General features: G+C 44.6%; 1 protein-coding gene across 1 annotated transcript in view; it reads right to left on the bottom strand.

Moving 5' to 3' along the window:
• Positions 1–7,740: 7,740 nt before the first annotated feature.
• CSF3R (colony stimulating factor 3 receptor) overlaps positions 7,741–15,435 on the bottom strand; it is a 191,809-nt gene continuing 184,114 nt past the window's right edge. The window contains exon 16 of the mRNA XM_063954393.1: positions 7,741–8,943. Within this exon, the coding sequence (XP_063810463.1) occupies positions 8,473–8,943 (471 nt within the window). The 3' untranslated portion in view covers positions 7,741–8,472. The remainder of the gene's footprint in view (positions 8,944–15,435) is intronic.

Here is a 15,435-nt window from a genome sequence, read left to right on the forward strand (position 1 = left end):
TCTCCTTTGTATCCTGGGAGTCGCCATAATTATTGGCTTGATATGTAGGTGTGTTCGAATTCTGACGCGGCGCAAGCACGGCACAAATTTGATGAATTTAAGGAGCGAGGGCATTGTTATAGCAGCAGATTTCATTTACGACCCATCCATAGAGACAGTGTTATGATAAGGATTGCAAATGAATTCCATGGCCTGTTTCTTTCACCCGTTTTTCCTTTGTCTCCCCCTCTGCCCAGATACACCCATCCGGAAAAGACATCAGCCCTACCCAAGAATGTTTATGTAAATGTTATGTGAATGTATTTTAGATAGGTGTCTTATCTTCATCTCTACAACCTTCAGTTAATGACACACATAGTCGACAGGTGATATCCACATATACTAGCACTCACATATGTTCCCCCTCCATGTATCATCAACTAAATGTGCACCCCATTTGTTGGAACAAGAAGCCGAAAAGAGCTCGGTAGTGTTTGTTGGCCCACTTACAGACCCTTAATACGGGATGAGAAGGATTTAATGTATACTTCGCAATACCTCAAAGCTTATCTAAAACATATACGGCACAATGATACATACCCCTCAGACAAGGATTCATACATACATGCTTTTTACTATCCCACTAGGTCCTACATTTCCCACCTACAACTCTCCTCCGACCATTCAATCGTCTGTAGATATTGTATTGATATTTTTCTGTTTAGTGATTAGATAGTGGCAGTTATTGGTGACTGCCAAAGGGTGGACTGTCAAAGTCGAAAAATATTGAAGAACACACAGCACGTATAAACTGCACACACATGCCCACGGCGCGTGCACTCGTTCTGCCGTGCGTGCACATATCCGCAATTTGCATATGGTCGCTCCCGCGTGACCTGCGCATTTGCGCGTGGTATGGGTATTTACGGCAGAGTTTGTGTACGCATGGAGAGCCATCAAAACACATTACATATTTAATCCAAATAGTGCACAATGTACACATAGTCTCCTTGCACCACATCAGAAAGTTTTAGCTGTTTAAATGGTTGCAGAACAAAGGGATTCACCTTTACAGGATAAGAGGGGACAGACTAAGGTTATAAGGTGGTATTTGGTACCCAGCTGTAGGGTATTTTAAGGGAAACATTCCGGTGTTGGTCTGCGGAAGATCGCATGTTCCTGCGGATAGTTATATGCAGAAGCAGAATATAGATATAAACTGTATTTACTGTATATTATGTATGCGGCGGGAATCCAGAGGCGACCACCCACAAGAGCAGTTGAGAAAGACATCGCCTACCTTTTCAAATCAACCTATGACCTCTCCTGTACTGTAAAAGTGCATCCCTGTGTCCAATGGACAAAGGGATTACAGTATCCATTGTATTGCTTTTGGAAGACTTGTATAAATAAAGCCTGCTGCAGCCCGGCCAGACACAAGACTCACAACGTTATCTATTTGATTACGGAGGACTGGACCAGGAAGCGCACGTGAATATTCTCACGTATGTATCATTGACCTGTAGCCATTATTCTGTTATATATATTGTCTTGTATTGTAGCGTATAATTTGTATTGTAAACCCCCTTTCAGAAATAATCCACTATGGTGTCGGAACCCAGCGGTAAACTCACAATTGGTGTCGTGTGCTCATTGCCCTGCTAAGGTTTAAAGTACTATTATTGCATAGCATTGCTGTAGAAGGTTTAAAGTGTATCTCTGGGTGTGTATGCGCTGCGAGTACTTTGTACCATCAGCGCGGCGTGTGTACGCAAAGTCCGTACACTACAGAACCCTTTTACGCTAATAGCGTAAAAATTGCGTAGTGTGAATTAAGTATAGCAACCACAGCGGCTAAAGGTTTAAAGTGTATTTAAGGTGTTTTTAAGGTATAGCTTTCATTCCTGTAAAGATAAACAGCTTTATCAGTGCCAAGGTACCTGTGCAATGTGGGGGACTGTTTGGGGGAGCTAGCGGGGAATGGAAGCAAAAATGCTGGTGTGTCATGGCTGATTTCGAGGGGGGGGGGGTGTTTGTCTCCCCCCCATATTTCTCTCTCTCTCCCATACATATATATTTCTCTCATCTCACTCTCAAATATATTTATGTCCTCCATATATAAATCTTTCTCCCCTCTCCCCCCTCATATATAGCTACCCCCATATATAGCTCTCTCCTTTCCCATCCTCATCTGATCTGTGCTGCTACAGTACCTGAGGCTTTGAGAACAGAACACTGTGGTTTCAAACCACCGGTTTGTTATGAGCTCCCTTCTTTCTCTGCCTCCATTATATTATGTAGCCAAAGCAGAGGGATGAACAGTAAGGCCCCTTCCAGGTCAACAAACCTATCAGACGGCATTATGCTGCACACATGTCCATGCATGCACGTGTGTAAAAGTGTGGATCGGTAAGTAGCAGCAGCTACCATCTTTTATGTATATAGCTATGGGTTCCGGTATTTGCGCTCACCAGTGTATGTCTCTCAATGTATAAAGAAAAAGGAGATGTCTTTGTGATCTGCGTGGATTTATCTTTGTCAGTTGTGGTGTAGAATAGATCCAGTTCTAAATGCAACCACTTTTGTGCTAACGGTTCTAGTACCTGCGCGTCCCACTATATGGTAGTTTTGTCTCACAAATGAGTAGTTGTATTTGTGTTTAGCCTGCCTAGGAACACGCAACACATTTCTTGCAGTAGGGATCAGTGTAGGGAGCAGGGAGTATGTAGGAAGCAGCGCGGGAGGGTGGGTGTAGGGAGCAGGCAGTATGTAGGGAGCAGCAAGGGAGGGGGCATGTAGGGAGCACTGAGGGAGGGTGGGTGTAGGGAGCAATACTTACTATTAGGCGGGCAGCCATGGAAACACACTGACCGCACCGGTGGCATTTTAAATCTATCGCTGGCCACCAGCCAGTCAAAACTCGATGTCTGCCAGCCAATCAGGAGCCGCTGCTGCAGCCGCTGCCCTGATTAGCTGCCAGTCCACCAGCTCTGATTGGCTGACGGCCAGCGCTACATTTGAAATGCCACCGGCGCAGTCAATGTGTGTATATGGCTGCCTGCCTAAGATTTAAATACCCCGCTGCCCCCCGGGCCGCACAGCCGGGCAGCGCTGTGCTGTAGTGCTCAGTGCTGCCCCACAAAACTAATCCCATTAATCCAGGGATTGGAGGCTCCAATCCCAGGATTCAAATCCCTGCATTTTTGGGCCAGAATCCCGGGATTCCACCAATCCCGATACCGGGAATTGGCCTCCCTACCTCCTCCCCATCTCCGTATGCAGCCATGTTTTTAAATACACTATTACCTTAACACAGCAACCAGCATGCCTGGCAGCAGCAGCAGCAAGTTAGAAGCTGTACTTTCTCCCTGCAGTTTCACTGTTTATGTATCAATGGGTCTACCTGGATAAGGTCAATAGTCAATAGGTTGACCACTATTGGTCAACATGGACAAGGTCAACATGGGAAAAAGTTTGACATGGTAAAAATGTTAACATGGAAAATGTAGAAACATGAAAAAGTCGACATGAGTTTTTTAATGTTTTTGGTGTAATTTTCATCCGTAACATGACCAGGAACCCCAATTAGTGCACTGCGTCCCCTGGCATGGCTCGCATCGCTGGTCATGCTGCGGACAGGTTAATATTCCCAGTCGTAATCCCCACATCGATGGTAAATTATATATTTTTTTCAAACTCATGTCAACTTTTACCGTGTCACACTGCCATGTCATTGCCATGTTGACCTTTAACAATGTCAGCCTTCTGTCCATGTTGGCCTAATGCATGTCGACCGATAGATCCAACTCTGAAAGGTGCCTTGCCTCATCTCTATGTGCTTTCTTGTAATTAGATTGTCAGCTCTCTCATGGTTGGACCCTCTCTACTGTTTCCTTTCATACATTTATTTTCTATACCTTGCATGACCCAGTTTTCTGTATGCCTGGTTTTTCCCGCTGTCCGGCACTGCAGAGCATTGTGGTGCCTTAGAAATCAACGACTATAATTTTCAAATAAAAGTCATATTTTAGAAGTTATATTTTATTGATGTTGTACAAGCACTAATTCTCAATATATGTATCTGACAAAACAAATTTGTATAAGTACAATATAACAATTCAGAAAATTCCTTTTTTTCATCTGTAAATAGAACATAGACTTTTAACAAAAAAATAAAGGAAAAATATGCTTAGCTTAGCTTATACTGTGGACACTGTAATTATCTAATATACAAGTAAATAATAAAGCAGCAATATTACAAACAGAAGTATTTCTGATAATTAACAACTACTAATAAAACAATATGCAAACTAATATTTCACTGCAAACACAGGTGCAGACTCAGAGATGGATGTTACTCACCCGTGACCGCTCCCACAATGGGGGTCATTCCGAGTTGTTCGCTCGCTAGCAGATTTTAGCAGCATTGCACACGCTAGGCTGCCGCCCTCTGGGAGTGTATCTTAGCTTAGCAGAATTGCGAACGAACGATTAGCAGAATTGCGAATAGAAATTTCTTAGCAGTTTCTGAGTAGCTCCAGACCTACTCACAGATTGCGATCAGCTCAGGCCGTTTCGTTCCTGGTTTGACGTCACAAACACGCCCTGCGTTCGGCCAGCCACTCCCCCGTTTCTCCAGACACTCCCGCGTTTTTCCCTGTCACGCCTGCATTTTTCCGCACACTTCCAGAAAACGGCCAGTTTCCGCCCAGAAACACCCACTTCCTGTCAATCACACTCCAATCACTTCAACGATGAAAAATCTTCGTTCGGACGTGAGTAAATCTACTAAGTTTTGAGCTAAAATACTAACCGCATGCGCATTTTTGCCTTAATCGCTCCGTTGCGAAAATCGTCAACGAGCGAACAACTCGGAATGACCCCCAATAAGCGCACAGAACTTTGCAGACCGCCCTATCTGTATGCTTGGACTGGGGAGGGGGGAGTTCATCCGCGAGTCCGGGGTGAGATCAGGCCAGAAGTGGGGTGAATTGCGGTGCCGTTACCAGCGTTTACACGCAGCCCCCTTGGTGAGTAATTAGATTGACCCATTTACATACAACTCTGCAACAGCATAGCTTGTGAATAGTAGAAACATGACGAAAATATAAAGTGCACAGCAGTATTATTTTGGTGTATTCACCAAACTGCTTGAAAGAAAGTATGTGTATGTGACAGTAGATATACAAAATAACCTTCATGAAGATACATTTTAATGTATACATTATTATCATTTTCATTATTTTAACTTTGCTATTTGTTTTCATAATAATTATTGTTTCTTGATGATGCTCCTCTTAAGGGCTTGTCCCGCACAAATGCCGTCTACAATTTCGGTCTTGTGAGTTCCAAATGAAAGGTAGTTGGAAGGGAAATTCTAGGAAAATGCAGCTTTGCAGATTGGGCAGTTGTGAAAAACTGTGTGTATGGCATTTAGGGATCTATTCCTTATCCCTTCATTTTTACAAAAGTAGGTGAAAATTAACTTATGTAAAACATGCAATTCAATAAAGGTAATTGCAGGAGATATAACAGATACCTTTCTGTCCCGATCTGGCCCCTAGCCCCATACACTAGTTCGGGGACCTAAACTGATCAACAACATTTCGAAGCTTGACAGCGGCAACCTTCGCCATCTTCAGATGGCACTGATTCCTGGACCATGCTCCTTCCTATGGGAAGGAGTCCAGGTTTGTGAAGAGGGATCCTCTGTTTGGCCATCTGCCTCTCCCTCTGCTGATCTCCCTCTGAACTTCGGATAAGCCAGAACAAGGTTAAATTACTCTGGTGATTTTGTATCCACCGCTGCTACTCGCAGCCAGTTGGAAAATTATTCAGGGCCACCCAGCCCCCGATAGTGAATAGGCCCTTTAACCTTCTCTCTTATCCTCCCCCAGCGGACTGACTCTCCTATTCATCATGATGGATGCTGCCTTGATCGTGTTTCCCTCATATATTTTTCATTCTATAACATTGTTTTCCAATACCAGCTAAAGTCTCAGTTGTATTAATTTTCCACTTTCAATTGCAACACATTCTCTTGCCTATTTCTACATTCTCCTGTCCTGAGCTCACATCATAATTACAGCTTTGCTGATGACTTTAATACATTTATACCTATTCTCAACCCTTCCACAACAACACCTCATACCACCATCACTGTCCAAGCTCTTACCTATTATTTTAAGGACCTGATTGATAACATCTGATGACAATTGGCATCTTCTTCACTGGGAAACAACTTGCTCACTTCCCTTGCCATAACCTTTGCCGCATTATATTTATTTGCTAGCACAAGTTAAGTCTTCTTCTTCCCTTGGCCCTCTACTACCTGTCCACTGAAACACCCAAGCCTTCATCTGTATTTTCTCTCTCTATACACTGCTGTCTGACCTTCTTCAGTCAGGCTTTCCTTCCGAACACTGCAGGAGGAATACTGACTACTAAACTCAGGCAACCTACTGATCCCCAGACCAACAGTGCATTGTAACTGGACCAATATGCAATACATGGCATATAATCCTATTCAAACTATTCTTTACAAGCAGGACCCTCTTACCTCTGGGTTTACTAATACCCAGTCATATTTTATTTCTGTGTTTGTTTTAATTGTAAGGTGCTGCAGAGTATGATAGAGCTATATAAATAAATATTAATGATAATAGTTACATTTCACATAACTTTTATCATGTCAATTTACATTTCTATTCTATATACTTTTCAAACCTGTAGACGATTTTGACTGTTGTTACTGTAGTCAGCAAGGAGGTTTAACTTTAATCTATGACCTATGTTCCCAGCAATTTGCAAAATACAAATGAAGAGCATCAGAATAAAGCATTAGATACCGGCCTCATTTAGAGTTGGATGTACTTCTGTGATGTGCGGTCAGGGCAGGGCCTCATCTGTCATACTCCAGTGTTGACTATAAACATGATTAGACTAATACAAAGATGATATTTATAACTTGCAATTATAATCTTTGTATAATTCATATCATTTTTATAGTCAAAACTCACCACCAAATTGTGTGTGTGCGTGCGTGCGTGCGTGTGTGTGTAAATCTGGCTGTGATACTAGCCAGTGCCTCCCCAGCCATTTACCTCACTACACTACTGATGTATTTGTACTTTTATTGTATGCAGGAAAAGATGCACATTCTCAGTTGGGCACATCTCTACCTACCATATAAAGAACCATTATATACAAATCAGTTATTTTCCATTTTTTAAATTAAATGTGAATCTTCTTTCCTGCTGTAGTCCAATGGAAATTTCAATTAAGTAATGTGAATATGTTGCAACTTAATTAGCATTGTGACTAAATTATATTAAGTTCTATCAATCTGCAGCCAATCAGAAATTGCTAACTAGTTCTGCTGATAGTCATCATCATTATTCCATATAGTTCCACCAGCCCTCCTATACTTGCAAGAAATGTTCCTACTGATAAGCATATTTGCATATGTATCTATGTCTAAATGTGTCTCCTTTATCTATATATGCAGGGATGAAATCGGCACTCACAGGTTAAATGCTTCGTTGCCCTCCTCACAAGCATAACTGAAAAACCAAATTCTGCAGGGAGCAGGCGGCACTCGAAGACTTTTGAATGAAGTTTTATTAGTCTCTACGTTTCAGGGGACGAACCCCTTTCGTCCCCTAAAACGTAGAGACTAATAAAACTTCATTCAAAAGTCTTCGAGTGCCGCCTGCTCCCTGGAGAATTTGTTTTTTCATATATATATATATATATATATATATATATATATATATATATATACCTTTTCAATGTGTGTTTTTCTCCCGGTGGGGATACTTTTTAGATTGCATCAGGAGGTGCTTCTTTTAGATAGATAGATAGATAGATAGATAGATAGATAGATAGATAGATAGATAGATAGATAGATATAGTTCATATCTAAATATGTATTTCTTTTTTTATCACAATATAATCTGTAAATTTACAGGAAGTGTTGTTGCTTTACAAATAACGATGGCAAGCAGAGAAAGACAATCCAGAATGGGCAGGGATTGCTATCAGGATTATCTTCAGGTTATTATTTTAGCAAATATAATTCTGAATGGTGTGATATGCATTTTTGTGCTACTGACATTTTGTGGTCCACGTGAAAGTTGCCTGTGCTTATCTCTGTTTTATGCACATTCCATCAACAACTGTCTTACTGTACTTAGTGAACCCAGAGTCAACCATGAAGCCATTGCCTCAGAAATAGCAGGGGAATTTTAAACTTGTCCCATGAGCAGTAGGGAAAATTTCTAACAGCTCAAGATGATCAATACATTCTTTCAACTTCTGTCCATTGAGATCTGTTGCAATGCACATGTGCATTACAGTTATGGGGAGCACTCAGATGTGTTTTGGTGTGAAGCCACATAGAGTATACACGTGTTACAGTGCAGTATTGTGAGGGAAAGTCACGTGTGTGCAGCTTTCTGAATACATATGACCTAACAGTTGGATTGAAATTATTCAGTTGAACAAACTTAAGGCTTCTCTATCCTCATGGATCTGTAAAGCCTGGAGAAAAGGGAAGTTGGCAAAGTTTTCCTCCTCAACCAAAAATACACTATCTTCCTGGTTGTTGGACTGAAACCACATGTTCTCATAATTCTGGGGGGTGGGAGATACATCACAGAGAAGAGGTTGTGTGGAGTCAGATCTCACATACATAGAAGTTGGGGGGCTTTGTTCACGATAGCCCTCTGTAATCACCTTGGCATACTGGACAGTCTCAACATTGATGTAGGACCTCCACGTATTGGTATCTTCTGTGGAAGATGGTTGTTTATTGCATGTAAGAAAATAATCTTGAGAGGAGATTGAATTGACTGTTGTTTCACTTTCTGCTGGTGGTTTCTTTCCTTGACAACGCTCCAAAATGACGATATCACTTGTAGTGGTCTGAGCAACTTCCTCGATGTTAAAAATCATCCTAGGTTTCTGCAAAGAAACCATAATTTAGTATATTGTTATGTATAATACGAGGTGTAACTTTCTTTTGAATAGACCATTTTTTTGTAAATTGATATATCTACAGATTAAGTACTTGGTGGTGGTGCAAACTCAGACTTTTAATGGAAGGTCAAGTGCACAAAAGTGTCAAGTGCTTAGTGTAGAGTTGCGCACATTGCAGTGTAATATTTTGTGAAAGTGACTTCACTGTGGAGCATAGGAGCCAGCTCTATGGGCGATGGAACACCCCCAATATTTAACCAAGTCAATGCAAGGCATTTTATGTTATGGGGAGAGGTAAAGTTAATAGGGCAACCATTATTTGTAAAAGTTGGTTTCTATGGTGGTAGCCTATAACAACCATGGTAACACATATATGTAGTGCTTAAACAGTCATCCCACTATTTATTTGTATAACATAAATATTTCTGTGCTGGGAATAGAAGCCCAATGATATTGCTCAAACTATTATATGAAATAACGGTGTAGGTCATTAAAATTGAAGATAGTAAAGTAACATTTATCCATCAAAGTTGGCAACTGGGTACAGCATTCATTAAAATAAGAATTTACTCACCGGTAATTATATTTCTCGTAGTCCGTAGTGGATGCTGGGAACTCCGTAAGGACCATGGGGAATAGACGGGCTCCGCAGGAGACTGGGCACTCTAAAAGAAAGATTAGGTACTATCTGGTGTGCACTGGCTCCTCCCTCTATGCCCCTCCTCCAGACCTCAGTTAGGGAAACTGTGCCCGGAAGAGCTGACACAACAAGGAAAGGATTTGGAATCCAGGGTAAGACTCATACCAGCCACACCAATCACACTGTACAACTTGTGATAACCATACCCAGTTAACAGTATGAACAACAACTGAGCCTCATTTTACGGATTGCTCATAACAATAACCCTTTAGTTAAGCAATAACTATATACATGTATTGCAGAGAGTCCGCACTTGGGACGGGCGCCCAGCATCCACTACGGACTACGAGAAATAGAATTACCGGTGAGTAAATTCTTATTTTCTCTGACGTCCTAGTGGATGCTGGGAACTCCGTAAGGACCATGGGGATTATACCAAAGCTCCCAAACGGGCGGGAGAGTGCAGATGACTCTGCAGCACCGCAGGAGCAAACTCAAGGTCCTCCTCAGCCAGGGTATCAAACTTGTAGAACTTAGCAACTTGTTTGACCCCGACCAAGCAGCAGCTCGGCAAAGCTGTAAAGCCGAGACCCCTCAGGCAGCCGCCCAAGAAGAGCCCACCTTCCTTGTGCAATGGGCTTTCACCGATTTTGGATGCGGCAATCCAGCCGCAGAGTGAACCCGCTGAATCGTGCTATAGATCCAGCGAGCAATAGTCTGCTTCGAAGCAGGAGCGCCAACCTTGTTGGCTGCATACAGAATAAACAGCGAGTCAGACTTTCTGACTCCCGCCGATCTGGAAACATACATTTTCAAAGCCCGGACTACGTCCAGCAACTTGGAATCCTCCAAGTCCCTAGTAGCCGCAGGCACCACAATAGGCTGGTTCAAATGAAACGATGATACCACCCTAGGGAGAAATTGGGATGAGTCCTCAATTCTACCCTGTCCATATGGAAGATCAGATAAGGGCTTTTACATGACAAAACCGCCAATTCTGACACACGCCTAGCCGAAGCTAAGGCCAATAGTATGACCACTTTCCACGTGAGATATTTTAGCTCCACGGTCTTAAGTGGCTCAAACCAGTGGGATTTCAGGAAATCCAACACAACGTTAAAATCCCAAGGTGCCACCGGTGGCACAAAAGGAGGCTGAATATGCAGCACCCCCGGAACAACGTCTGAACTTCAGGCAGTGAAGCCAGTTCTTTTTGAGAGAAAATGGATAGGGCCGAAATCTTGACCTTTATGGATCCTAATTTTAGGCCCATAGTCACTCCTGACTGTAGGAAGTGCAGGAATCGACCCCGCTGGAATTCCTCTGTAGGGCCTTCCCGGCCTCACACCAAGCAACCTATTTTCGCTATATACAGTGAAAAAGTCTTGCTGTCACATCTTTCCTAGCCTTTATCAGCGTAGGAATAACTGCATCCGGAATGCCCTTTTCCGCTATGATCCGGCGTTCAACCGCCATGCCGTCAAATGCAGCCGCGGTAAGTCTTGGAACAGACAGGGCCCCTGTTGCAACATGTCCTGTCTGAGAGGCAGAAGCCCTGAGTCCTCTGAGAGCATTTCTTGCAGCTCCAGGTACCGAGTCCTTCTTGGCCTCAAGAATATTGTTCTCACTCCTCCTTTTATTACAATTCTCAGCCCTTGGGTATGAGAGGAAGAGGAGGGAATACATAGACCAACTGGAACACCCACGGTGTTACTAGTGCGACCACAGCTATCACCTGAGGGTCCCTTGACCCGGCTTAAAACCTTTTTTAGCTTTTTATTGAGGTGGGACGCCATCTAGTCCACCTGAGGCAGTTCCCATCAATTTGCAAACTGCGTGAAGACTTCCTGATGAAGTCCCCACTTTCCCGGGTGGAGGTCGTGCCTGCTGAGGAAGTCTGCTTCCCAGTTGTCCACTCCCGGAATGAACACTGCTGACAGTGCGCTTACTTGATTCTCCGCCCAGCGAAGAATTCTGGTGGCTTCTACCCTCGCCACCCTGCTCCTTGTGCCGCCTTGGCGGTTTACATGAACCCCTGCGGTCTGACTGGATCAGAACCGGTTGGTCGCGAAGCAGGATCTCCGCTTGACTTAGGGCGTTGTATATGGCCCTTAGTTCCATGATATTGATGTGAAGGCAAGTCTGTTGACTTGACCACAGACCTTGGAAATTTCTTCCCTGTGTAACTGCCCCTCACCCTCGGAGGCTTGCATCCGTGGTCACCAGGATCCAGTCCTGAATGCCGAATCTGCGGCCCTCGAGAAGGTGAGCACTCTGCAGCCACCACAGGAGAGACACCCTGGCCCTGGGAAATAGGGTGATTAACCGATGCATCTGAAGAGGTGATCCGGACCACTTGTCCAGTAAGTCCCATTGGAAGGTCCTCGCATGGAACCTGCCTAAGGGGATGGCCTCGTATGATGCCACCATCCTTCCCAGGACTCGAGTGCAGGGATGCACTGACACCTGTTTTGGTTTTAATAGATTCCTGACCAGTGTCATGAGCTCCTGAGCTCTCTCTATCGGGAGATAAACCCTTTTCTGGTCTGTGTCTAGGATCGTGCCTAGGAGAGGCAGATGAGCTGTAGGAACCAACTGCGACTTTGGAGTATATAGAATCCAGCCGTGTTGCCGTTACACTTCCAGAGAAAGTGATACGCTGTTCAGCAACTGCTCTCTTGATCTCGCTTGTATGAGGAGATCGTCCAAGTACGTGATAATAGTGACACCTTGCTTCCGCAGGAGCACAATCATATCCGCCATTACCTTGGTTATGACAATCCCGTACCGCAATTCTGAGGTACGCCTAATGAGGTGGATAAATGGGGACATGAAGGTATGCATCCCTTATGACCCGATTCACGATAAAGTCTCCCTCTTTTTAGGCTTGCCCTGACCGCTCTTAGCGATTCCATCTTGAACTTGAACCTTCTCAGGTATATGTTCAGGGATTTTTAATTCAATATAGGTCTGACCGAACTGTCTGGTTTCGGGATTACAACATGGTCGAATAATAACACCCTCTTGTTGAAGGAGGGGACCCTTGACCACCACCTGTTAAAGATACAATTTGTGAATTGCAGTTAACACTGGCTCCCCCTCTTGGGGGGAAGCCCGCAGGGCCGTCGGTGAGGGGGCATCTTCTCACAGTTCAGCTTGTATCCCTGAGACAATATCTATTGCCCAGGGACCTAACAGGGAGTGAACCCACTTGTGGCTGAACTTACAAAGGCGTGTCCCCACCGGGCCTAGCTCCGCCTGTGGAGCCCCAGCGGCATAGGTGGATTTTTGTAGGGGCCGGGGAGGACTTCTGTTCCTGGGAACTAGCTGTGTTGATCCCGGCTCTGACAAGAAAGGACGCACCTCAGACTTTCTTGTTTCTTTATTCGAAAGGCTGCATTTAATAATGTCGTGCTTTCTTAGGCTGTGCAGGAATATAAGGCAAACTAGCAGAATTACCAGCTATAGCTGTGGAGACCAGGCCCGAGAACCCTTCTCCACACAATCCTCAGCCTTCCATATGCCTCTTAAGTCGGCATCATCTGTCCAATGCATATTCTACAGGACACGTCAAGCAGTGATCGACATAGCTTTGACTCTAGGACCCAGTATACTCATGTCTCTTTGGGCATGCTTTATAACTATATATCTATCACTTAAGACAGCATCTTTAATATATTTACTAGGGTCTCAATCTCTGCTGATAAGGTACCTGTCCACGCTGCCACAGCGCTATAAACCCATGCCGACACAAACGCCGGTCTGGGTAGTATACTAGCATGTGCACGCTATCTGCAGGATCCCTGAGAATAGCACTTGCTACCGTCTGTGCAAACAGGACACCCTAGGGGAAGATTCTCAACACATCCTGGCCCTAGTGGGGAAAGGATACAGCCTGAGAATTCTCTTGTGGGAAGCTGCCGTCTCTTGTCTGGAGATTCCCGCTCTTTTTCCTCATGAGAGGAGGGAAATTTACCTCAGCATTCTTCCCCTTAAACATGTGTACTCTCGTGTCAGGGACAGATGAATCATCAGTGATATGCAAATCATCTTTTATTTCAATATCATATATTGAATACCTTCTAGCCATCTTGGCTGTAACTTTGCATTATAGTAGTGGACAGTGGAGTTAAACTCCGTGTCGATACCAGTGTTTGTTATTTTGGATAGTGAGCATTGTGAGACTCTGAAGGTCTCTGTGACATAGGGACAGACATAGGTAGATTTCCTGTCTGTTCCCTAACCATTTGTGCAATAAATTCACCTTAGCACTTACACATATCCAAACAGGTGTCGGCGTTCTCGACGGAGACACCCTCTCACATACATATCCGCTCTATAACCTCCTTAGAGGAGCCTTTTACCTCAGACATGTCGACACACGCGTACCGACACACCACACACACACACAGGGGATGCTCTATTTGAAGACAGTTCCCCCACAAGGCCCTTTGGAGAGACAGAGAGAGAGTATGCCAGTACACACCCCAGCGCTATATAACCCAGGGATTACACTACAACTCAGTGTTTACCCAGTAGCTGCTGTATATACAATTTTTGCGCCTAAATTTATGTGCCCCCCCCCCCCCCTCTCTTTTCACCCTTTGTGTACCAGGATACTGCAGGGGAGAGCCTGGGGAGCTTCCTTCCAGCGGAGCTGTGAAGAGAAAATGGCGCTGGTGTGCTGAGGAAGAAGGCCCCACCCCCTCAGCGGCAGGCTTCTGTCCTGTTTCTGACTAAAAATGGCGGGGGTTTTACACATATACAGTCACAGACTGTATTATGTGTATTTTTATGCCAAAGGTATTTTTATTGCTGCCAAGGGCATTCCCCCCCCCCCCCCAGCGCCCTGCACCCTACAGTGACCGGAGTGTGTGGTGTGCTGTGGGAGCAATGGCGCACAGCTGCGGTGCTGTGCGCTACCTTAATGAAGACAGGAGTCTTCTGCCGCCGATTTCATCGCTTCTCTTCTGTCTTCTGGCTCTGCAAGGGGGACGGCGGCGCGGCTCCGGGAACGGACGATCGAGGTCATGCCCTGTGTTCGAACTCTCTGGAGCTAATGGTGTCCAGTAGCCTAAGAAGCACAAGCTAGCTGCAAACAGGTAGGTTTGCTTCTCTCCCCTCAGTCCCACGTAGCAGTGTGTCTGTTGCCAGCAGATCTCACTGAAAATAAAAAACCTAACAAATACTTTCTTTCTAGCAAGCTCAGGAGAGCCCACTAGGAGCACCCAGCTCTGGCTGGGCACAGATTCTAACTGGGGTCTGGAGGAGGGGCATAGAGGGAGGAGCCAGTGCACACCAGATAGTACCTAATCTTTCTTTTAGAGTGCCCAGTCTCCTGCGGAGCCCGTCTATTCCCCATGGTCCTTACGGAGTTCCCAGCATCCACTAGGACGTCAGAGAAATGACAATCCCATTTTTTAGTTACAACATAAGCCAACATTCCATTGGCATGCCCCTTTGTACAGTGGGCATTTATGACGTAATGCGTCTTCTGCAAAGCAAGACTCCCATGATAATAATGCAGGTAACATAAAAACATTTGAATTTTATAGCATATAAGAACCACTTCACCCATCTAGTCTGCCCTAAAGCCTATACACATGTACATGCACACACTAATACCCCTTTTCCACTAGCTCTTAGAACCCCCACGCATTTACCCGTGTTTTGCCCTAGTGGAAAAGTGTTCCCCGGCAAATTCCCGGAACAAGTGATCCGGGAATCCTACCCGGGTAGCTAGCCGGTTTGAACACGTGTTCAACCCGGCTAGCTGTCTAGTGTGAACGGGTGCCGTGTCGAGGTGACACGGCTCCCGTTCACAGTGTATAGGGTGG

The sequence above is a fragment of the Pseudophryne corroboree genome, chromosome 2 (assembly GCF_028390025.1).
Source record: "Pseudophryne corroboree isolate aPseCor3 chromosome 2, aPseCor3.hap2, whole genome shotgun sequence".
NCBI lineage: Eukaryota > Metazoa > Chordata > Amphibia > Anura > Myobatrachidae > Pseudophryne > Pseudophryne corroboree.